The sequence below is a fragment of the Cherax quadricarinatus genome, chromosome 86 (genome assembly GCF_038502225.1).
Source record: "Cherax quadricarinatus isolate ZL_2023a chromosome 86, ASM3850222v1, whole genome shotgun sequence".
Taxonomy (NCBI): domain Eukaryota; kingdom Metazoa; phylum Arthropoda; class Malacostraca; order Decapoda; family Parastacidae; genus Cherax; species Cherax quadricarinatus.
Genome location: NC_091377.1, coordinates 1,379,716 through 1,405,496, shown reverse-complemented (window position 1 = coordinate 1,405,496; position 25,781 = coordinate 1,379,716). Strand labels below are relative to the sequence as shown.

The 25,781-nt window shown below is 39.5% G+C and overlaps 2 protein-coding genes across 4 annotated transcripts in view; one reads left to right on the top strand and one right to left on the bottom strand.

The window, feature by feature from the left end:
- LOC128702967 (transmembrane protein 229b) overlaps nt 1-25,781 on the top strand; it is a 77,957-nt gene that overhangs the window by 37,628 nt on the left and 14,548 nt on the right. The window lies entirely within an intron of this gene.
- Nucleotides 156-18,346, bottom strand: LOC128702966 (uncharacterized). Of its 2 annotated transcripts, none has more exons than XM_053797462.2 (10): nt 18,216-18,346; nt 17,900-17,924; nt 17,123-17,176; nt 16,070-16,102; nt 13,157-13,258; nt 12,116-12,169; nt 6,736-6,768; nt 3,675-3,785; nt 2,807-2,869; nt 156-648 (listed from the first exon to the last, which is right to left on the bottom strand). In XM_053797462.2, exons 1-9 carry the CDS (start codon nt 18,279-18,281, stop codon nt 2,835-2,837), a joined length of 513 nt encoding a protein of 170 aa, XP_053653437.2. In that variant the 5' UTR covers nt 18,282-18,346; the 3' UTR covers nt 156-648; nt 2,807-2,834. The 2 variants fall into 2 exon arrangements, with proteins under 2 accessions (XP_053653437.2, XP_053653438.2); XM_053797463.2 differs by having other exon boundaries at nt 506-648; nt 12,116-12,166.

Below are 25,781 nucleotides of genomic sequence, written 5' to 3'. Positions count from 1 at the left end.
AGAGAAATTCCAAGCGCTTTCGTGACTACTCACATTATCAAGGACGTTCCTTGATAATGTGAGTAGTCACGAATGCGCTTGGAATTTCTCTATTCTTTCAGAGTGGTTGTTTTGCATATTCTGAAATCACTTGTTTACTGTGATCTTATTGCATATATATATATATATATATATATATATATATATATATATATATATATATATATATATATATATATATATATATATATATATATATATATATAACAATTAATTGATTTGAACTCACAATTACGATGGCTGGAGTCTAGATTATAGGTAAAATGCAGATGGTAGATAGTCATAGTTTAGAAGGCAGCGGTCCTTCTAGGTCTGGAGATTATAAATGGGTTCCACACAGAATCCAGACGTTTCCAGTTCTCAAACTAGATATTGTTAAAAATCAAAACTCTAGCTGGTAAAGAAGACGATTCCAGTGACTAAGTTGAAGACATTAATGACAAACTTTCCTGGCGTAAATCTGGAATTCTGGAATTAAGGTGTAAAACTTTTGTATTCGACGGGTGGAAATTTAGCTAAATTGGAGTTCAGGTGGGTGTTTCAGTGTTCAGATGTGCGTTTTAGTGTAGGTGGGTGCAGTTCCTTCCACAGTGGCAGGCACCTCTCAACCTGGAAAGCAAATACGACATGAGAGGTGTTGTCATCACGGCGACACCACAAGATACATCGTTTGGAACAAACAAGAAAGTTAATGGAAGGTAATCTAGCTTGATCCATAAAAGAACAGCTCCAGTTCAATGAATCTAGAGCTCTTCACCAGAGTCCAGGTAACTAAATGTTTTATTCGCTCGTACGTCAACAAGATTAGTTGTAACATGATAATGATCCAGAATGGACCGAAACGTCAGTCATAAGGTTCCTTTCTAAAGTGGATGGCGAAACGTTTTCAGATGCAACGCGTGTGTCTAATTACTTACGTTATGTCTTAACTAATTAATACATGTGACAGACTGACAGACTAAATTGGTGAACTGCATCTTCCAGGACTGTAAGACAGCCTTTAATACTGTGTTACATATCGCCTGTACAGCAACCTTCAACAGTCGAATACAGAGACGAATACATTGTTGGAGACAACAGAAGTGGAGACGTAATTTCAGGGTAAACAGATGCCCAGACGTTGCACATGTACCTTACTCGGGGCAGGATTAACGCATGGGCTTTAGGGGATGCAGCCCAGGGACCTCCGCCAGCTGGAGAGTCTCCAGAGATTAAGTGAAAGTGTTCACAGTTACTTCTGTAAGCTTATAATTACATTATGTTATTACATTATGATAAACTGTTGGCTGTTGTGATTATTTGTTTTTTTCCTTTTGAAAATATCACTGGGGACCTCACAGTACCTGTAGCCCAGAGGCCTCACTGTACCTGTAGCCCAGGGGCCTCACAGTACCTGTAGCCCAGAGGCCTCACTGTACCTGTAGCCCAGGGGCCTCACAGTACCTGTAGCCCAGAGGCCTCACTGTACCTGTAGCCCAGGGGACTCACAGTACCTGTAGCCCAGAGGCCTCACTGTACCTGTAGCCCAGAGGCCTCACTGTACCTGTAGCCCAGGGGACTCACAGTACCTGTAGCCCAGAGGCCTCACTGTACATGTAGCCCAGGGGCCTCACTGTACCTGTAGCCCAGAGGCCTCACTGTACCTGTAGCCCAGAGGCCTCACTGTACCTGTAGCCCAGGGGACTCACAGTACCTGTAGCCCAAGGGCCTACAAAATCTTAATAGGCTGTGGGTTCTTATTCACGAAATTATACGGTATTGTGTAACAGTTCTGTATCACAAACTACATGGCACTCTGGCGTAGCAAACTGAGGTAGCAAGAAGGGCACTAACATGGACTAAGGAATGCTTAAATGTTTCAAAACAAATGATTGAAGAATAGACACAAATACACTGTAATACGATCTTTTATCGGCAACGTTTCGCCCACACAGTGGGTTTTATCAAGTCACAAACAGAGCTACCTGGGCAAAGAGTACATGAATACATATGTACTCATGTACGTAAAGTACCGCATTATACTCCATTTGTCTCTATTTTTCCATCGTGTCGATATTTATACCATTTGTCTCCACAAATGGGCTCTGGTGGCCTGGTGGTTAACGCTCTCGCTTCACACGGTGAGGGCCTGGGTTCGATTCCCAGCCAGAGTAGAAACATTGGACGTGTTTCTTTCCACCTGTTGTCTATGTTCCCCATCAGTAAAATGGGTACCTGGGTGTTAGTCGACTGGTGTGGGTCGCATCCTGGGACACTGACCTAAGGAGGCCTGGTCACAGACCGGGCCGCTGGGGCGTTGACCCCCGGAACTCTCTCCAGGTAAATGATGATAGTAAAGTATAATGTATCTGTAGGAAGAGAGAAATAAGAACAATGATTTGAGAAGTGAGACAATACAACCCGACACGAACTGGAGGTTAAAACAGTGGATATAGAAAAATAATGGATTATTAGAAATATATGTTATTACAATAGAGTAATTGCAGAGAGGTAATTTACAAGGATGTAATTACAAATAAATGAAGAAGGGATTATCCGGGTTTGAGTCCTAGAGGTGGGGAAATACAGTGTCTGCAGTCTAAAGGAGGTGTTTGGGTTATTTGCTGTTTAGAGGAACATCTAACACGAAGTATTTACGCGCCTCTAGCAAGACAGTGATAGTGTGAATGATGATGAAAGCGTTTCTTTTTCGGGTCACCCTGCCTCGGTGGGAGACAGCCAGCGTGTTGTAAAAGATTAGGTAATTACACATAACATACAGACGTACCTGTGTGTGTAGATTCATCAGTGATGGTTTAAAAGATGGCAACATCAGGATCCTCAGCAGGTGCTGTGGGTTTAAATTATATTTAATATTAATGTCAAGATAAAGTCTGGTTTATCAGGGCTTTGTTATTTATTACCTTCATGGGGAAGTGCTAATATAGAGTTCATTTAGGGTTCTATAAGGTTCTTAGTGTCAAGTTTACAGCCTGTCGACTACAAGAGCGTCGTTGAGGTTGCATGTCATCTGTTCACCACCAGACAGGTTTACTGCAATCCCTAAAATAAGGTTAAAGTAATTTATCAGTGTAAATACACTGAGTTTACTGCAATCCTTAAAATAAGGTTAAAGTAATTCCTCAGTGTAGATACACTGAGAGTTTACTGCAATCCCTAAAATAAGGTTAAAGTAATTCCTCAGTGTAGATACACTGAGAGTTTACTGCAATCCCTAAAATAAGGTTAAAGTAATTTATCAGTGTAAATACACTGAGTTTACTGCAATCCTTAAAATAAGGTTAAAGTAATTCCTCAGTGTAGATACACTGAGAGTTTACTGAAATCTCTGTATTTGTCCCCGTCTCCTATATATACTAGCTCCCTCACCCTCGTGTGTTAGTGTGGCTTGTAAATGATCCAAGTCGGACCGAAACGTCGTCATAAGCTTCTTTCTCCTATGTGCGGGTTATTTGTGTATTGTTCTAATCATAATATTGTGCCTTTTTTTGTTTTAAAGCCTTAGTTTAGAGATTAAGGTGTTCTTAACTGGTGGTAAACGAGTGACATGCTGCCTTAATGACCCTCGTGTAGCCAATAGCCTTTAAACCCCATCAAACAGCCGCCCTGACGTTACATGTCACCCCCTCACTCACCTTGGTCATCGAGGCTAAGTCTGGTGATCCTGCAGACAGACCTGAAGGAACTGATCAGGACTTGTGATGCTGTGTAGTTAGGCAAAACTGCTCCCTGCATGATCGTGGCTCCTGAGGGTAAGTTTTCGTTCAGGTGTAGGTCACATGTTAGTGTTTTTTTTCAGTCGTTTTAGATGGTAAATTATGAAAACAGAAGAGAAAACCGGGAATTCGAACAGGAAATAAATCACTTTGACTTTTTTGGGGGGTTATCCTAGGAAATTTACACATACGCTTTTACACTCGATTTATAGAGTAAGTTATGAAAACAGAAGAGTAAAACAGGGGACTCGAACTGGAGGAAAGTCACTTCCTCAAAGTCTGGCTTTTTGGGTTATCCTTGGCAATTTAAAAATACTGTATATTAATATTTACAAACATTATCTCTCAGTTTACAGCAGGATTCAAACCTGCAAACTCGGTATCTGAGAACACAGTACTTTATCCACACAGCCAGATGGAGTTTGGCTGTGTGGACTCGATTACTAGCGCACTCAACTGAAGTCCGTAGTTCGATCCCCGATAAGAATGGAAACATTAGGACGTGTCTCCTTAAGGAATCTGCTGCCCACTGTTCACCTATCAGTAAAATAGGTACTTGGGTGTTAGTCGACTGGTCGCATCCTGGGACAAAATTGACCTAATTTGCCCGAAATGCTTATATACTCACTTAACAAAGGGAGAAGACTGAGCAGTTTTCCGTAGCCTAAGTTTCTTCAGGTATCATAACACTTAAGTACAATTAAGCAAACCATAGCACGGGTGGGGTTTGAACCCGCGATCAGAGTCTCAAAACTCCAGACCGTCGCGTTACCCACTGGGTTCAAACCTCACCCGTGGTATGGTTTGTTTACAATCATGTCATTACGATTTCGTGAGAACAATTAAGGAAATTTTAGGTGATTTCAACTGGCTTATATAGAAATATTTGCGTAAAATTACCTAGGATAAAACCTAAGAGTCGTATTAGTTTTGTCTATGACACGACCCGGCTTTAACCAGAGAGTTGAAAGGTAACAACGTCTCCATTCACACTAACATGTTTATCCCAATTTAATTCAATTTTGTTTTAAGGTTGCAAGACTAGTTAAAGTAACAAGTCAAGGAAACTCATTTCCACTGGGAGTCTTTAAGCCAAAACAGTGACTTCAGAGTTAGAGGCGAAGGGGAAGATATAAAACTTTTATAAGAGTTAGGGGTGAGAGGGGAAATAAGATAGTAATACAAGAGTTAGGGGTGAGAGGGAAAATAAGATAGTAATACGAGAGTTAGGGGTGAGAGGGGAAATAAGATAGTAATACAAGAGTTAGGGGTGAGAGGGAAAATAAGATAGTAATACGAGAGTTAGGGGTGAGAGGGAAAATAAGATAGTAATACGAGAGTTAGGGGTGAGAGGGAAAATAAGATAGTAATACGAGAGTTAGGGATGAGAGGGAAAATAAGATAGTAATACGAGAGTTAGGGGTGAGAGGGAAAATAAGATAGTAATACGAGAGTTAGGGATGAGAGGGAAAATAAGATAGTAATACGAGAGTTAGGGGTGAGATGGAAAATAAGATAGTAATACGAGAGTTAGGGGTGAGAGGGAAGAAACAAGATTTCTAAGAGTTAGGGGTGAGAGGGATGCCAAAAACAGTTTTCTACGAGTATAAGACTTAAGACAGAGAGAATGTTGGCCACTGAGATGGGAGGGGAAGGCCTGGGTCAGATGACCAAAAGCTCCAGTTGTGGGTCATCGTATCACTAAGACCCGCTTTAGGAAACACTTGTTCCTGTTTCCTGACAAACCTTACCTAACCGCTCACACACATGATAAACGTATAAGAGAAAATTCTAGAAAGGACTTAATTTTAAAGGAGTTCTTGCTAACTGACCAGTTTTACCTATTCTTAACGACACACACACACACACACACATATATATGTGTATATATATATATATATATATATATATATATATATACATATATATATATATATATATATATATATATATATATATATATATATATATATATATATATATATATATATATATATATATATATATATATATATATATGTCTTATTATTATTATTATTATTATTATTATTATTATTATTAATATTATTATTATTATGATTATTATTATTATTATGTCAGGATTTGGTTCCCAGCATCACAAAATATAAAATAAAAATGTGGTCTACGAATTTTATTTCATTAGCTCTATAGATTATGTTAAAAACACTGCTTACAGAGGATTCTTTATTGGTGCAACGTTTCGCCCCGCTCTTCCAATAAAGACTCTTTGCAACTCCTGTTTTATTATGCTGTCAGCGCTTCAGTATTTATCTGGAAGATTATGTGAAGGAACTCTTAGATCAGAGAGCAGTAAAGACACCTTTGTGCACAGTAACTCTCAGATCAGAGAGCAGTAAAGACACCTTTGTGCACAGTAACTCTCAGATCAGAGAGCAGTAAAGACACCTTTGTGCACAGTAACTCTCAGATCAGAGAGCAGTAAAGACACCTTTGTGCACAGTAACTCTCAGATCAGAGAGCAGTAAAGACACCTTTGTGCACAGTAACTCTCAGATCAGAGAGCAATAAAGACACCTTTGTGCACAGTAACTCTCAGATCAGAGAGCAGTAAAGACACCTTTGTGCACAGTAACTCTCAGATCAGAGAGCAGTAAAGACACCTTTGTGCACAGTAACTCTCAGATCAGAGAGCAATAAAGACACCTTTGTGCACAGTAACTCTCAGATCAGAGAGCAATAAAGACACCTTTGTGCACAGTAACTCTCAGATCAGAGAGCAATAAAGACACCTTTGTGCACAGTAACTCTCAAATCAGAGAGCAATAAAGACACCTTTGTGCACAGTAACTCTCAGATTAGAGAGCAATAAAGAGACCCTTCAACAAAGTAATTATCAGACCAGTGTAATAAGAAAAATAAAGATAACTCTGCATGAAGTTATTTTCACATCAGAGTGAAATAAAGCCCAGTACAATAAAGGGAACTGTGTGCAACTTACCTGTCGTTGTCAAGAAGGTATTCAATCGTCTACCTGTCATCAAAAGATAACTTTAGTAAAGTAAATTAAAGAAATATATATATATTTATATATATATATATATATATATATATATATATATATATATATATATATATATATATATATATATATATATATATATATATATATTATCACACTGGCCGATTCCCACCAAGGCAGGGTGGCCCGAAAAAGAAAAACTTTCACCATCATTCACTCCATCAAGCACCCTTCTTGCCAGAAGGGTGCTTTACACTACAGTTTTTAAACTGCAACATTAACACCCCTCCTTCAGAGTGCAGGCACTGTACTTCCCATCTCCAGGACTCAAGTCCGGCCTGCCGGTTTCCCTGAATCCCTTCATAAATGTTACTTTGCTCACACTCCAACAGCACGTCAAGTATTAAAAACTATTTGTCTCCATTCACTCCTATCAAACACGCTCACGCATGCCTGCTGGAAGTCCAAGCCCCTCGCACACAAAACCTCCTTTACCCCCTCCCTCCAACCTTTCCAAGGCCGACCCCTACCTCGCCTTCCTTCCACTACAGACTGATACACTCTTGAAGTCATTCTGTTTCGCTCCATTCTCTCTACATGTCCGAACCACCTCAACAACCCTTCCTCAGCCCTCTGGACAACAGTTTTGGTAATCCCGCACCTCCTCCTAACTTCCAAACTACGAATTCTCTGCATTATATTCACACCACACATTGCCCTCAGACATGACATCTCCACTGCCTCCAGCCTTCTCCTCGCTGCAACATTCATCACCCATGCTTCACACCCATATAAGAGCGTTGGTAAAACTATACTCTCATACATTCCCCTCTTTGCCTCCAAGGACAAAGTTCTTTGTCTCCACAGACTCCTAAGTGCACCACTCACCCTTTTCCCCTCATCATTTCTATGATTCACCTCATCTTTCATAGACCCATCCGCTGACACGTCCACTCCCAAATATCTGAATACATTCACCTCCTCCATACTCTCTCCCTCCAATCTGATATCCAATCTTTCATCACCTAATCTTTTTGTTATCCTCATAACCTTACTCTTTCCTGTATTCACTTTTAATTTTCTTATTTTGCACACCCTACCAAATTCATCCACCAATCTCTGCAACTTCTCTTCAGAATCTCCAAAGAGCACAGTATCATCAGCAAAGAGCAACTGTGACAACTCCCACTTTATGTGTGATTCTTTATCTTTTAACTCCACGCCTCTTGCCAAGACCCTCGCATTTACTTCTCTTACAACCCCATCTATAAATATATTAAACAACCACGGTGACATCACACATCCTTGTCTAAGGCCTACTTTTATTGGGAAATAATCTCCCTCTTTCCTACATACTCTAACTTGAGCCTCACTATCCTCGTAAAAACTCTTCACTGCTTTCAGTAACCTACCTCCTACACCATACACCTGCAACATCTGCCTTTTCCAAATCCATAAATGCCACAAAGACCTCTTTAGCCTTATCTAAATACTGTTCACTTATATGTTTCACTGTAAACACCTGGTCCACACACCCCCTACCTTTCCTAAAGCCTCCTTGTTCATCTGCTATCCTATTCTCCGTCTTACTCTTAATTCTTTCAATAATAACTCTACCATACACTTTACCAGGTATACTCAACAGACTTATTCCCCTATAATTTTTGCACTCTCTTTTGTCCCCTTTGCCTTTATACAAAGGAACTATGCATGCTCTCTGCCAATCCCTAGGTACCTTACCCTCTTCCATATATTTATTAAATAATTGCACCAACCACTCCAAAACTATATCCCCACCTGCTTTTAATATTTCTATCTTTATCCCATCAATCCCGGCTGCCTTACCCCCTTTCATTTTACCTACTGCCTCACGAACTTCCCCCACACTCACAACTGGCTCTTCCTCACTCCTACAAGATGTTATTCCTCCTTGCCCTATACACGAAATCACAGCTTCCCTATCTTCATCAACATTTAACAATTCCTCAAAATATTCCCTCCATCTTCCCAATACCTCTAACTCTCCATTTAATAACTCTCCTCTCCTATTTTTAACTGACAAATCCATTTGTTCTCTAGGCTTTCTTAACTTGTTAATCTCACTCCAAAACTTTTTCTTATTTTCAACAAAAATTGTTGATAACATCTCACCCACTCTCTCATTTGCTCTCTTTTTACATTGTTTCACCACTCTCTTAACCTCTCTCTTTTTCTCCATATACTCTTCCCTCCTTGCATCACTTCTACTTTGTAAAAACTCATATGCTAACTTTTTCTCCCTTACTACTCTCTTTACATCATCATTCCACCAATCGCTCCTCTTCCCTCCCCCACCCACTTTCCTGTAACCACAAACTTCTGCTGAACACTCTAACACTACATTTTTAAACCTACCCCATACCTCTTCGACCCCATTGCCTATGCTCTCATTAGCCCATCTATCCTCCAATAGCTGTTTATATCTTACTCTAACTGCTTCCTCTTTTAGTTTATAAACCTTCACCTCTCTCTTCCCTGATGCTTCTATTCTCCTTGTATCCCATCTACCTTTTACTCTCAGTGTAGCTACAACTAGAAAGTGATCTGATATATCTGTGGCCCCTCTATAAACATGTACATCCTGAAGTCTACTCAACAGTCTTTTATCTACCAATACATAATCCAACAAACTACTGTCATTTCGCCCTACATCATATCTTGTATACTTATTTATCCTCTTTTTCTTAAAATATGTATTACCTATAACTAAACCCCTTTCTATACAAAGTTCAATCAAAGGGCTCCCATTATCATTTACACCTGGCACCCCAAACTTACCTACCACACCCTCTCTAAAAGTTTCTCCTACTTTAGCATTCAGGTCCCCTACCACAATGACTCTCTCACTTGGTTCAAAGGCTCCTATACATTCACTTAACATCTCCCAAAATCTCTCTCTCTCCTCTGCATTCCTCTCTTCTCCAGGTGCATACACACTTATTATGACCCACTTCTCGCATCCAACCTTTACTTTAATCCACATAATTCTTGAATTTACACATTCATATTCTCTTTTCTCCTTCCATAACTGATCCTTCAACATTACTGCTACCCCTTCCTTTGCTCTAACCCTCTCAGATACTCCAGATTTAATCCCATTTATTTCCCCCCACCGAAACTCCCCTACCCCCTTCAGCTTTGTTTTGCTTAGGGCCAGGACATCCTGGCCCTAAGAGAGAGAGAGAGAGAGAGAGAGAGAGGCCTGGATTTCTAACTCTCTGCAACATTGCAAGCTCTTGATGTGTTGATTGCAATACGAGAGGTCTAGAGCTATCATTTAACTCCCCCTGTGGTTTTTGGTACATGAATATGTGTGTGTGTGTGTGTGTGTGTATATGATGAGAATTTAGTTTAACGTTTACTATATGGGATTAAAATATTCCTTAATGACCATCATGTGGTCGATAGGCTTCAAACCCCATTAGCTAACTAGCAGAGGAAACTTTCGCTCCGTTCAGGACCATTATTAAGTCGTTGAGTGGTAATAGTCAAAGGGTAACTGATTGGTTGCCTAAAATTGCATCTCACAGACTCCAAATTGTGTTTTAAATGTGAATTGTTCCGTCCAGTGTATTGCTGAATAGCCGTGAATTGTTCCATCTTGGGTATATAATAACGGTGAATTGTTCCATCCAGGGTATTGTTCAATAGCTGTGAATTATTCCATCTTGGGTATATAATAACAGTGAATTGTTCCATCGTGGGTATATGATAACAGTGAACCGTTCCATCCAGAGAATTGTTGAATAGCAGTGAATTGTTCCATCCAGGGTATTGTTCAATAGCTGTGAATTGTTCCATCCTGGGTATATAAAGCAGTGAATTGTTCCATCCAGGGTGTCGTTCAATAGCTGTGAATTGTTCCATCCTGGGTATATAAAACAGTGAATTGTTCCATCCAGGGTGTTCAATAGCTGTGAATTGTTCCATGCTGGGTATATAAAGCAGTGAATTGTTCCATCCAGGGTGTTCAATAGCTGTGAATTGTTCCATCCTGGGTATATAAAACAGTGAATTGTTCCATCCAGGGTGTTCAATAGCTGTGAATTGTTCCATGCTGGGTATATAAAGCAGTGAATTGTTCCATCCAGGGTGTTGTTCAATAACTGTGAATTGTTACATCATGGGCATATAAAGCAGTGAATTGTTCCATCTAACGTATATATGACGCCTGTCAACTGTTCCATCCAGGATATATAATTGCTGCAAACTGTTCTTGCTACGGTAATGTAATTTTTACTCTTTTTATAGATACCATCAAAAAACTGGTACAAAACATAAAATATGGGAAGAACAAATTTTTTAGTTTGTACTGAAGCCTCAGATAAAAGCATCGTATTTTCAAGGAAAATTTCAAACATTAAAATTTTCGATTTCTCTACGTTCCATTCTCAGTGAAGTGAAGCATCGATTAGTATAGTTTCTCCTGGTAAAAGTGTCTGTGAAATTACCACCAGTCAGCTGCCTATATTCCTCCCTTCTCAGCCCGTGTCTTTACACGGTGAAGACGCTCAAGTCCGGGGATCGATCCCGGTACAGGTGAAAGGATTAGGACGTGTTTCCTTAAGACACCTGGTGTCCCTGTTCACCCATCAGTAAAATAGGTACCTGGGTGTTAGTCGACTGGTGTGGGACAAAACTGACCTAATTTGCCCGAAATGCTTTACATAACAAGGGACTTTCAGTATAGTGGTATGTCATTAATTTTAGCTATGGTATGTATAAGTTGTATCATGTATTCGTAGAAGTAAAGATTATTATTATTATTATTATTATTATTATTAGAGAGAAGGAGCATATATACGGAGAATCGTAATGAACAGACGCAAGTGTATAATCACTTTTAACACGGCCCTCACGTCCAAGGGCTGAAATATATCCAATTAATAAAAATCCTGAATTGTACGTGTCCTTTTTCACAGTTTGTGAGAACCACTACACCATTTACCATCATAATTATATTTAGTAAACATCCTGTCAGTGAAGGTTCTCGTGTATTGTCATAATTGATTGGAGGCCTGGTCACAGACCGGGCCGCGGGGGCGTTGACCCCCGGAACTCTCTCCAGGTAATCCAGGTAATCAAACACACACGATTGAAAAATAAACACAAATTGAGTATATCTTTTATTGACAACGTTTCGCCCACACAGTGGGCTTTATTAAGTCACAAACAGATCTGTATACGTAAATCTGTTCGTGACTTGATGAAGCCCACTGTGTAGGCGAAATGTTGTCAGGTTCAATCACATTAGACGTCACTTGTTTCCATTTTCCTCCCTCAAACAGACACGAAAACAGAGAATTTATTTCATACTCACACATTATATTAACGGGGTTCAACAGCCAGAATGTTCTATCCACGTTCACCTCTTCTGTAAAAAAAGGAAGCGTACTATTTACAACTCCATGTTGGTATTTTTTTATATCCTAATTTTGATTTACGTAAATTATGTAAAAGTACGTCAATTCTTCTTTGCATCAACAAATTTAATTAAATACCAGAGGGAACGTAGTTAGATTTACAAAATGGAAGGCACAACGTACCTAGTATAAAATGTAGTTATGAGGAAAGGTGCAATAGTATATATATATATATATATATATATATATATATATATATATATATATATATATATATATATATATATATATATATATATATATATATATATATATATTCCAACACGTCAACCGTCTCCCACCGAAGCAGGGTGACCCAAAAAAGAAAGAAACACCTTCACCATCATTCACACATAGTCACTGTCTTTGCAGATGTGCCCAAATATGACAATTTAGATGTCACTTCAAAAACAACCAATATCCCAAACCCCTCCATTAAATTGGCGGCATTGTACTTTCCACCTCCCGGACTTAAGTCCGGCTAATATTCACAAAATATTACTCTGCTCACACTCCAATAGCTCGTCAGGTCGCAAAAAACCATTCGTGTCCATTCACTCCTATCAAACACACTCACATGCCTGTTGCATGTCCAGGCCCCTTGCACACAAAACCTTTTTTTACCCCTTCCCTCCATCCTTTCCTAGGACGATCCCTACCCCAGCTCCCTTTCACCAAAGATTTATACGTCCTCCAAGTCACACTATTTTGCTCCATCCTCTCTAAACGACCAAACCACCTCAATAACCCCTCTTCAGCCCTCTGAATTATACACACACACACACACACACACACACACACACACACACACACTACATCAGTCCAGGACTAATTACATCGACCTTACAACTCTACTGCTAAGCAAAACGTTCCAAAATAAGACACCTAACTGTTGCACATATGTCTTACTAACCAGCTTGTCGTTACTGTGAACCATTCTCGTGCTTAGAGTATCTCACCTTGCAATTCCCTGCCGTAGTTGCACAAGGCGTAGTACAGACTAACGTAAACTTGAGCGTCCGTCAGGTTATTGGCAACTGCTGAGCTCATGATGCTGGCTCCTGGGACGGTACGTCAACAGTTAACTAAATCATAATAATGACAATGTAATAATAAAATATTTACCATATTACTAATAATGTTAATATCACTTTGTATCACTTGCAATGTTAATATTATCAACATTGATTGCAGTCATAATATAAATATCGATTACTACCAATATTAGTTACGATCATTAACAGTATTAGTTACTACCGATATCATTTACGATCATTTACAATATCGGTTACTACGAATATTATTTACGATCGTTTACAATATCAGTTACTACCAATATTAGTTACGATCACTTACAATATCAGTTACTACCAATATCAGTTACTACCAATATCAGTTACTACCAATATCAGTTACTACCAATATCAGTTACTACCAATATCAGTTACTACCAATATTAGTTACGATCACTTACAATATCAGTTACTACCAATATCAGTTACTACCAATATTAGTTACGATCACTTACAATATCGTTACTACCAATATCAGTTACGATCATTTACAATATCAGTTACGATCATTTACAATATCGTTACTACCAATATCAGTTATGATCATTTACAATATCAGTTACGATCATTTACAATATCAGTTACGATCACTTACAATATCAGTTACTACCAATATTAGTTACGATCACTTACAATATCAGTTACTACCAATATCAGTTACGATCATTTACAATATCAGTTACGATCACTTACAATATCAGTTACGATCATTTACAATATCAGTTACGATCATTTACAATATCAGTTACGATCATTTACAATATCAGTTACGATCATTTACAATATCAGTTACGATCATTTACAATATCAGTTACGATCATTTACAATATCAGTTACGATCATTTACAATATCAGTTACGATCATTTACAATATCAGTTACTACCAATATCAGTTACGATCATTTACAATATCAGTTACGATCATTTACAATATCAGTTACGATCATTTACAATATCAGTTACGATCATTTACAATATCAGTTACGATCATTTACAATATCAGTTACTACCAATATCAGTTACGATCATTTACAATATTAGTTACGATCATTTACAATATCAGTTACGATCACTTACAATATCAGTTACGATCATTTACAATATCAGTTACGATCATTTACAATATCAGTTACTACCAATATCAGTTACTACCAATATCAGTTACGATCATTTACAATATCAGTTACGATCATTTACAATATCAGTTACGATCATTTACAATATCAGTTACGATCATTTACAATATCAGTTACGATCATTTACAATATCAGTTACGATCATTTACAATATCAGTTACGATCATTTACAATATCAGTTACGATCATTTACAATATCAGTTACGATCATTTACAATATCAGTTACGATCATTTATAATATCAGTTACGATCATTTACAATATCAGTTACGATCATTTACAATATCAGTTACGATCATTTACAATATCAGTTACGATCATTTACAATATCAATTACGATCATTTACAATATCAATTACGATCATTTACAATATCAGTTACGATCATTTACAATATCAGTTACGATCATTTACAATATCAGTTACGATCATTTACAATATCAGTTACGATCATTTACAATATCAGTTACGATCATTTACAATATCAGTTACTGTGCAAGAAAAAAATCTTACATGTAAATTTATTCTGTTCTATTTTTACTGATAGATTATGGATGATTTAAAAAATTAATATTCATTATTATTGGGATATATATACACCGAGAGTTATATATATCGCTGTGTATATACACAGAGAGGTATATATATCTCGGTGTATATACATAGGAAGACTCTAAATGATTTAGAGTATTCTTGACTGGTAGTCAACAGGTTACACACGGCCTTAAATCCTCGTGCAGCCGATGGGTTTTTTAAACCCAATTAACCAGCTAATAATAGATTATCTGACTTCTAAGTGACTTGTGAACTTTAAGTTCGGTTGCGCTAATTGGTTGGTTAGGTTTAAAGCCTATCGACTACACGAGAGTAGGCTGAGTCTTCCCCGTGTATCACTAGTCAAGGAGTTTGAGGGGTCAGTTCCTCAGCCTCGAGTCGATGTAATCAGTCCAACAAATTCAAAAGAATGCAACATATATGCTTATATAATGTAGGCCTACAGTATATAAGCCTACAGTAGGCCTATAGTATATAAGCCTAAAGTAGGCCTACAGTATATAAGCCTACAGTAGACCTACAATATATAAGCCTACAGTAGGCCTACAATATATAAGCCTATAGTAGGCCTACAATATATAAGCCTACAGTAGGCCTACAATATATAAGCCTATGGTAGGCCTGCAATACATAAGCCTAGAGTAGACCTACAATATATAAGCCTACAGTAGGCCTACAACATATAAGCCTACAGTGTATAAACCTAAAGTAGGTCTACAGTATATAAGCCTACAATAGACCTACAGTATACAAACCTACAGTAGGTCTACAGTATGTAAGCCTACAGTAGGTCTACAGTACATAATCCTAGAGTAGGACTACATTATATAAGCCTACAGTAGGCCTACAGTATATAAGTCTACAGTAGGCCTATAGTATATAAGTCTACAGTATGCCTACAGTATATAAGCTTACAGTAAGCCTACAGTATATAAGCCTATAGGCCTACGGTATGAGCCTACAGTAGGCCTACAGTATATAAGCCACGTCGCACATATGCTGTATTCTTCTCAAGATTGATAGATTAATTACATCACTAGTCAAGAATATTTAAACCCCGTAGCTTTACGTAACTAATCATTACAAACATGTTGGTAATGATATCTTACCTGTGGATACTAGCCAGGGGTTCAACCGAGCACCTGTCAGTGGTATAATTAATATTGTTATTAAACAATGTCATTATAAACATTAGTACTATGTAAACATCTCAATAATAATGTTTAGAAAATTTACGTCTTCATAATAAAACACACACACACACACACACACACACACACACACACACACACACACACACACACACACACACACACACACACACACACACACACACACACACACATACACACACACACACACACACACACACACACACACACACACACAGAGTAGTCAGTAAGTGGAATAGTTTGGGAAGCGATGTAGTGGAGGCAGGATCCATACATAGCTTTAAGCAGAGGTATGATAAAGCTCACGGCTCAGGGAGAGTGACCTAGTAGCGATCAGTGAAGAGGCGGGGCCAGGAGCTCGGACTCGACCCCCGCAACCACAACTAGGTGAGTAACACACACACACACACATATATATACACACATACACACACACACACACACACACACACACACACACACACACACACACACACACACACACACACACACACACACACACCTACACACCTACAACAGGCCTAGTGTCTAATCGACATGTGCCTAGGACAAAATGGTAACTAACACACACACACACACACACACACACACACACGGCCTGGCGACACTGGATGACAAGAGGGTTAAGGGAGACATGATAACGACATATAAAATACTGCGAGGAATAGATAAGGTGGACAGAGACAGGATGTTCCAGAGATGGGACACAGAAACAAGGGGTCACAATTTGGAAATTGAAGACTCAGATGAGTCAAAGGGATGTTAGGAATTATTTCTCTAGTCACCGAGTTGTTAGGTCAGTGGAACAGTCTGGCAAGTGAGGTAGTGGAGGCAGGAACCATACATAGCTTTAAGACAAGGTATGACAAAGCTCATGGAGCAGGGAGAGGACCTAGTAGCGGTCAGTGAAGAGGTGGGACCAGGAGCTGAGTCTCAACCCTTGCAACCACAAATAAGTGAGTACAGACACACTATCCAGTTGTTACTTACAAAACAAAGCGACACCATTTCTCCTCACGAAGAGTCGTTTGCCTTGGTCGTCTTCTGTTGAAAAGACGACCCAAGGTTAGCTTGTGTACTGGTGTAGCTACATAATACTGGGAAGTGCCAAGTGATGGTAGTACTGGTGGTGGTGGTAGTGGTGGTGTTAGTGGTAGTGATGGTGGTAGTGGTGGTAGTGTTGGTAGTGGTGGTGGTAGTGTTGGGAGTGGGGGTGGTAGTAGTGGTGGTGGTAGTGGTGGTGTTAGTGGTAGTGATGGTAATAGTGGTGGTAGTGGTGGTGGTAGTGGTGGTAGTGTTGGGAGTGGTGATGGTAGTGTTGGTAGTGGGGGTGGTGGTAGTGGTGAAAGTAGTGGTGGTGGTGTTAGTAGTGACGATGGTGATAGTGGTGGTGGCAGTGGTGGTGGTGGTGGCGGCGGTGGAAGTAGTGGTGGTGGTGACAGTGGTGGTGATGGTTTTAATGGTGGTGATAGTAGTAATGCTGCTGATGTTGGTGTTTTATTCGTCAGGAAACGGGTCAACTGTTTCCTGACACGGATCATTATCCAATAATATCCCGTAACAAATCAACTGCTCACTAACTTATCACAGCTACGTTGTAAATAAGAGAACGTTTAAAAAAAACTAAATCAGTGAATTTCTACTTAGTTATACTCTAATATGACTTCAAGTGTTACATTATTAGGGAAATCCGGATTCAAGAACATTGCTTTACGAAAACGTAAACAAATGCAGCCAAAATAGTAACTAAACCTGATTTATACGAACCCATCGGCTCCTGATCTCCGCCATCCTGGAAGGAAATCAGAACGGTTTTTCGCTACGTCTCTGGTAATATGTATTATAAGTCACGTATTTTACATGTTATCCTTGAATGAGCTTAAGGTAATCCTATGTAATTTACATATATGTCAAGCTATGCATGATAGCTGTACTTATGTGTACCTGTACATATATAAACTTATTTACTAGACATACTCTCAAAAAAATGGGGAAAAGTACTACAAAAATCAGAAGTAAACCGTTTTCAAAAGGGAAAGGTAAACTCAGTAGTGTACAAAATAATGGAAGAAATTATGTTTACCTGCGATGCGAAGGCGAGATGGAATGTAGCCAGCACCACAACACCGATGATGATAAAAGCTCGCATGGTGATGACTTGTTCTTGGTCAGACAGGTGAGTGTCGAGTGCTGGCAACACCTGTCATCCTGCCTTTTATATCGAGTGGACCAAAATTGCGCCTCCTTCCAGTCCAAACACCGCGCATGCGTGTCGTTTTCATTTCTCGCTGAGCGACTACGTCGTGTCAGAGCCTCCCTGATGCTACTTACTTTATAAGGTTTGAAACCTGTCGACTGAAATAGGACCATTAAAGATATATGTTACCCATCACGAATACGCTAATCTCAAAAGCAGAAACAAAGGTAAATCGTCAGTATATATCTACACTGAGAGACATATATCAATGATTTTTATAAAGTAGCTATAATAATAATAATAATAATAATTTTTAAAAGGGGGAGGGGGAAGCCAGTAGAAGGCATCGGTCAGATAACCAAAAGCTCCAGCTATGGGTCATTATATGACTAAGACCCGCATCAGGAAGTATTTGTCCTGTTTCCTGACTAACCTAACCTAGGAATTCGCAAGAGCAGGCGAAATATACACAAACACTGATCTCTGGCGGAAGGAGACTCGAACCTGCGAACCTTGGAACAAGGTACGCAGTGCTTTACCAACAGTACCACACTGGACAATACCTTGGCGCCCAGCTCACGCTAGACCTTTTGATCCAAGGCAGCTAGCTTTCAGGCAGGAGGCTTACAGCTTTTCATCTCATCCCCTGCATGCATCGACCAGCTAGAGATTTTAACAATGCTAGGAATTCGCAAAAATAAGCGTTATATATATATATAAATATATATATATATATATATATATATATATATATATATATATATATTATATACATACATCTAGGTTTTTCTCCTTTTTCTAAATAGCTCTTGTTCTTTTTTATTTCTTCTATTGTCCATGGGGAAGTGGAAAAGAATCTTTCCTCCGTAAGCCATGCGTGTCGTATGAGGCGACTAAAATGCCGGGAGCAATGGGCTAGTAACCCCTTCTCCTGTATACAATTACTAAAAAAGAGAAGAAGAAAAACTTTATAAAACTGGGTTGCTTAAATGTGCGTGGATGTAGTGCGGATGACAAGAAACAGATGATTGCTGATGTTATGAATGAAAAGAAGTTGGATGTCCTGGCCCTAAGCGAAACAAAGCTGAAGGGGGTAGGAGAGTTTCAGTGGGGGGAAATAAATGGGATTAAATCTGGAGTATCTGAGAGAGTTAGAGCAAAGGAAGGGGTAGCAGTAATGTTAAATGATCAGTTATGGAAGGAGAAAAGAGAATATGAATGTGTAAATTCAAGAATTATGTGGATTAAAGTAAAGGTTGGATGCGAGAAGTGGGTCATAATAAGCGTGTATGCACCTGGAGAAGAGAGGAATGCAGAGGAGAGAGAGAGATTTTGGGAGATGTTAAGTGAATGTATAGGAGCCTTTGAACCAAGTGAGAGAGTAATTGTGGTAGGGGACTTGAATGCTAAAGTAGGAGAAACTTTTAGAGAGGGTGTGGTAGGTAAGTTTGGGGTGCCAGGTGTAAATGATAATGGGAGCCCTTTGATTGAACTTTGTATAGAAAGGGGTTTAGTTATAGGTAATACATATTTTAAGAAAAAGAGGATAAATAAGTATACACGATATGATGTAGGGCGAAATGACAGTAGTTTGTTGGATTATGTATTGGTAGATAAAAGACTGTTGAGTAGACTTCAGGATGTACATGTTTATAGAGGGGCCACAGATATATCAGATCACTTTCTAGTTGTAGCTACACTGAGAGTAAAAGGTAGATGGGATACAAGGAGAATAGAAGCATCAGGGAAGAGAGAGGTGAAGGTTTATAAACTAAAAGAGGAGGCAGTTAGGGTAAGATATAAACAGCTATTGGAGGATAGATGGGCTAATGAGAGCATAGGCAATGGGGTCGAAGAGGTATGGGGTAGGTTTAAAAATGTAGTGTTAGAGTGTTCAGCAGAAGTTTGTGGTTACAGGAAAGTGGGTGCAGGAGGGAAGAGGAGCGATTGGTGGAATGATGATGTAAAGAGAGTAGTAAGGGAGAAAAAGTTAGCATATGAGAAGTTTTTACAAAGTAGAAGTGATGCAAGGAGGGAAGAGTATATGGAGAAAAAGAGAGAGGTTAAGAGAGTGGTGAAGCAATGTAAAAAGAGAGCAAATGAGAGAGTGGGTGAGATGTTATCAACAAATTTTGTTGAAAATAAGAAAAAGTTTTGGAGTGAGATTAACAAGTTAAGAAAGCCTAGAGAACAAATGGATTTGTCAGTTAAAAATAGGAGAGGAGAGTTATTAAATGGAGAGTTAGAGGTATTGGGAAGATGGAAGGAATATTTTGAGGAATTGTTAAATGTTGATGAAGATAGGGAAGCTGTGATTTCGTGTATAGGGCAAGGAGGAATAACATCTTGTAGGAGTGAGGAAGAGCCAGTTGTGAGTGTGGGGGAAGTTCGTGAGGCAGTAGGTAAAATGAAAGGGGGTAAGGCAGCCGGGATTGATGGGATAAAGATAGAAATGTTAAAAGCAGGTGGGGATATAGTTTTGGAGTGGTTGGTGCAATTGTTTAATAAATGTATGGAAGAGGGTAAGGTACCTAGGGATTGGCAGAGAGCATGCATAGTTCCTTTGTATAAAGGCAAAGGGGAAAAAAGAGAGTGCAAAAATTATAGGGGGATAAGTCTGTTGAGTGTACCTGGTAAAGTGTATGGTAGAGTTATAATTGAAAGAATTAAGAGTAAGACGGAGAATAGGATAGCAGATGAACAAGGAGGCTTTAGGAAAGGTAGGGGGTGTGTGGACCAGGTGTTTACAGTGAAACATATAAGTGAACAGTATTTAGATAAGGCTAAAGAGGTCTTTGTGGCATTTATGGATTTGGAAAAGGCATATGACAGGGTGGATAGGGGGGCAATGTGGCAGATGTTGCAAGTGTATGGTGTAGGAGGTAGGTTACTGAAAGCAGTGAAGAGTTTTTACGAGGATAGTGAGGCTCAAGTTAGAGTATGTAGGAAAGAGGGAAATTTTTTCCCAGTAAAAGTAGGCCTTAGACAAGGATGTGTGATGTCACCGTGGTTGTTTAATATATTTATAGATGGGGTTGTAAGAGAAGTAAATGCGAGGGTCTTGGCAAGAGGCGTGGAGTTAAAAGATAAAGAATCACACACAAAGTGGGAGTTGTCACAGCTGCTCTTTGCTGATGACACTGTGCTCTTGGGAGATTCTGAAGAGAAGTTGCAGAGATTGGTGGATGAATTTGGTAGGGTGTGCAAAAGAAGAAAATTAAAGGTGAATACAGGAAAGAGTAAGGTTATGAGGATAACAAAAAGATTAGGTGATGAAAGATTGAATATCAGATTGGAGGGAGAGAGTATGGAGGAGGTGAACGTATTCAGATATTTGGGAGTGGACGTGTCAGCGGATGGGTCTATGAAAGATGAGGTGAATCATAGAATTGATGAGGGAAAAAGAGTGAGTGGTGCACTTAGGAGTCTGTGGAGACAAAGAACTTTGTCCTTGGAGGCAAAGAGGGGAATGTATGAGAGTATAGTTTTACCAACGCTCTTATATGGGTGTGAAGCGTGGGTGATGAATGTTGCAGCGAGGAGAAGGCTGGAGGCAGTGGAGATGTCATGTCTGAGGGCAATGTGTGGTGTGAATATAATGCAGAGAATTCGTAGTTTGGAAGTTAGGAGGAGGTGCGGGATTACCAAAACTGTTGTCCAGAGGGCTGAGGAAGGGTTGTTGAGGTGGTTCGGACATGTAGAGAGAATGGAGCGAAACAGAATGACTTCAAGAGTGTATCAGTCTGTAGTGGAAGGAAGGCGGGGTAGGGGTCGGCCTAGGAAGGGTTGGAGGGAGGGGGTAAAGGAGGTTTTGTGTGCGAGGGGCTTGGACTTCCAGCAGGCATGCGTGAGCGTGTTTGATAGGAGTGAATGGAGACAAATGGTTTTTAATACTTGACGTGCTGTTGGAGTGTGAGCAAAGTAACATTTATGAAGGGATTCAGGGAAACCGGCAGGCCGGACTTGAGTCCTGGAGATGGGAAGTACAGTGCCTGCACTCTGAAGGAGGGGTGTTAATGTTGCAGTTTAAAAACTGTAGTGTAAAGCACCCTTCTGGCAAGACAGTGATGGAGTGAATGATGGTGAAAGTTTTTCTTTTTCGGGCCACCCTGCCTTGGTGGGAATCGGCCGGTGTGATAATAAAAAAAATAAATATATATATATATATATATATATATATATAAAAAAATATATATATATATATATATATATATATATATATATATATATATATATATATATATAGTCTTTGTTCTGTTGAAATTAGAACAATAAGTTTTAAACTAAAAAAGCCTACTTCAGTACGTTATTCAAGCTAGCAGGTAGGCCTACTTTAGTACGTTATTCAAGCTAGCAGGTAGGCCTACACACACGTTATGATTAATTGATGACAAAACTGCAGCAGAATTTTTTCTTGTTTACAAAATGCAGGAAATTTCTTCGTGGGGTTCTTTTGTCTGGTGGTTCATTAGGAAGACTTCGCTTTGAGGGTTCTAATGCTTGACGGTTCATTATTAAGCCTTTGATTTGGGGTTCGTATGAGTGACAGTTCATTAGGAAGCCATCGATTTGAGGGTTCTTAAGGCTGACAGTTCATTAGGAAGCATTCGATTTGAGGGTTCTAAAGGCTGACGGTTCATTAGGAAGCCTTCGATTTGAGGGTTCTAAAGGCTGACAGTTCATTAGGAAGCCTTCGATTTGAGGGTTCTAAAGGCTGACAGTTCATTAGGAAGCCATCGATTTGAGGGTTCTTAAGGCTGACAGTTCATTAGGAAGCCTTCGATTTGAGGGTTCTAAAGGCTGACAGTTCATTAGGAAGCATTCGATTTGAGGGTTCTAAAGGCTGACGGTTCATTAGGAAGCCTTCGATTTGAGGGTTCTAAAGGCTGACAGTTCATTAGGAAGCCTTCGATTTGAGGGTTCTAAAGGCTGACAGTTCATTAGGAAGCCTTCGATTTGAGGGTTCTAAAGGCTGACGGTTCATTAGGAAGCCTTCGATTTGAGGATTCTAAAGGCTGACGGTTCATTAGGAAGCCTTCGATTTGAGGGTTCTAAAGGCTGACAGTTCATTAGGAAGCCTTCGATTTGAGTGTTCTAAAGGCTGACGGTTCATTAGAAACCCTTCGATTTGAGGGTTCTAAAGGCTGACGGTTCATTAGGAAGCCTTCGATTTGAGGGTTCTAAAGGCTGACAGTTCATTAGGAAGCCTTCGATTTGAGGGTTCTAAAGGTTGACGGTTCATTAGAAAGCCTTCGATTTGAGGGTTCTAAAGGCTGACAGTTCATCAGGAAGCCTTCGATTTGAGGGTTCTAAAGGCTGACAGTTCATTAGCAAGCCTTCCATTTGAGGGTTCTAAAGGCTGACAGTTTATTAGGAAGCCTTCGATTTGAGGGTTCTAAAGGCCGACAGTTCATTAGGAAGCCTTCGATTTGAGGGTTCTAAAGGCTGACAGTTCATTAGGAAGCCTTCGATTTGAGGGTACTAAAGGTTGACGGTTCATTAGGAAGCCTTCGATTTGAGGGTACTAAAGGTTGACGGTTCATTAGGAAGCCTTCGATTTGAGGGTTCTAAAGGCTGACAGTTCATTAGGAAGCCTTCGATTTGAGGGTTCTAAAGGTTGACGGTTCATTAGGAAGCCTTCGATTTGAGGGTTCTAAAGGCTGACAGTTCATTAGGAAGCCTTCGATTTGAGGGTTCTAAAGACTGACAGTTCATTAGGAAGCCTTCGATTCGAGGGTTCTAAAGACTGACAGTTCATTAGGAAGCCTTCGATTTGAGGGTTCTAAAGACTGACGGCTCATTAGAAAGCCTTCGATTTGAGGGTTCTAAAGGTTGACAGTTCATTAGGAAGCCTTCGATTTGAGGGTTCTAAAGACTGACGGCTCATTAGAAAGCCTTCGATTTGAGGGTTCTAAAGGTTGACAGTTCATTAGGAAGCCTTTGATTTGAGGGTTCTAAAGGCTGACAGTTCATTAGGAAGCCTTCGATTTGAGGGTTCTAAAGGCTGACAGTTCATTAGGAAGCCTTCGATTTGAGGGTTCTAAAGGCTGACGGTTCATTAGGAAGCCTTCGATTTGAGGGTTCTGAAGGCTGACAGTTCATTAGCAAGCCTTCGATTTGAGGGTTCTAAAGGCTGACAGTTCATTAGGAAGCCTTCGATTCGAGGGTTCTAAAGACTGACAGTTCATTAGGAAGCCTTTGATTTGAGGGTTCTAGAGGCTGACAGTTCATTAGGAAGCCTTCGATTTGAGGGTTCTAAAGGCTGACGGTTCATTAGGAAGCCTTCGATTTGAGGGTTCTGAAGGCTGACAGTTCATTAGGAAGCCTTCGATTTGAGGGTTCTAAAGGCTGACAGTTCATTAGGAAGCCTTCGATTCGAGGGTTCTAAAGACTGACAGTACATTAGGAAGCCTTTGATTTGAGGGTTCTAAAGGCTGACAGTTCATTAGGAAGCCTTCCATTTGAGGGTTCTAAAGGTTGACGGTTCATTAGGAAGCCTTCCATTTGAGGGTTCTAAAGGCTGACAGTTCATTAGGAAGCCTTCGCATTGAGGGTTCTAAAGGCTGACAGTTCATTAGGAAGCCTTCCATTAGAGGGTTCTAAAGGTTGACAGTTCATTAGGAAGCCTTTGATTTGAGGGTTCTAAAGGCTGACAGTTCATTAGGAAGCCTTCCATTTGAGGGTTCTAAAGGTTGACGGTTCATTAGGAAGACTTTGATTTGAGGGTTCTAAAGGCTGACAGTTCATTAGGAAGCCTTCGATTTGAGGGTTCTAAAGGCTGACGGTTCATTAGGAAGCCTTCGATTTGAGGGTTCTAAAGGCTGACAGTTCATTAGGAAGCCTTCGATTTGAGGGTTCTAAAGGCTGACAGTTCATTAGGAAGCCTTCGATTTGAGGGTTCTAAAGGCTGACGGTTCATTAGGAAGCCTTCGATTTGAGGGTTCTAAAGGCTGACGGTTCATTAGGAAGCCTTCGATTTGAGGTTCATAAAATTGACGCAGTTTAATATTAGCGTCTCCAGTAAGCATTAATATTTTTTCCTTTTTTATTTAGTCTAGGTTTAGGTCTCTGAAGACCTTAATTAAGGGTTACTTATGTGTGTAAACTAAGTTATTGCACTTGTAATTAAGGTCTTATATTTCATGGTTGTAAACTAGGTAAACTGGTATTTATTAACAGTATTTATCTAGAGCTAATATTTCCTGTAATTCCATCTCATTTGAATACCAAATTCCTATATTACCTCTCTCTATTTTTTTGTTACATGGGGAGTTCTGCCGACTGTTGCACAAGACCGTGATGGCTGTGTTCTGGGTCACAGACTAGGTCATTGAAGTGACTGCTTGGTCAATCAGGCTGTTGACGATCGCTGCATGAATATCGACGACTAGTTAGTCAGGAACTAAGTGAATATATATATATGTATATTATATATATATATATATATATATA

Bases quoted from the DNA above. Each gene is read 5' to 3' on its own strand.
- LOC128702966 (XM_053797462.2), bottom strand. From the start codon at position 18,281: ATGCGAGCTTTTATCATCATCGGTGTTGTGGTGCTGGCTACATTCCAT. The intron at 13,259-16,069 runs GTAAGATATCAT...GTACCGTCCCAG, and splicing joins CCCCTGGCTAGTATCCACAG to GAGCCAGCATCATGAGCTCA. The intron at 3,786-6,735 runs GTAAGTTGCACA...ACTTACCCTCAG, and splicing joins TACCTTCTTGACAACGACAG to GAGCCACGATCATGCAGGGA.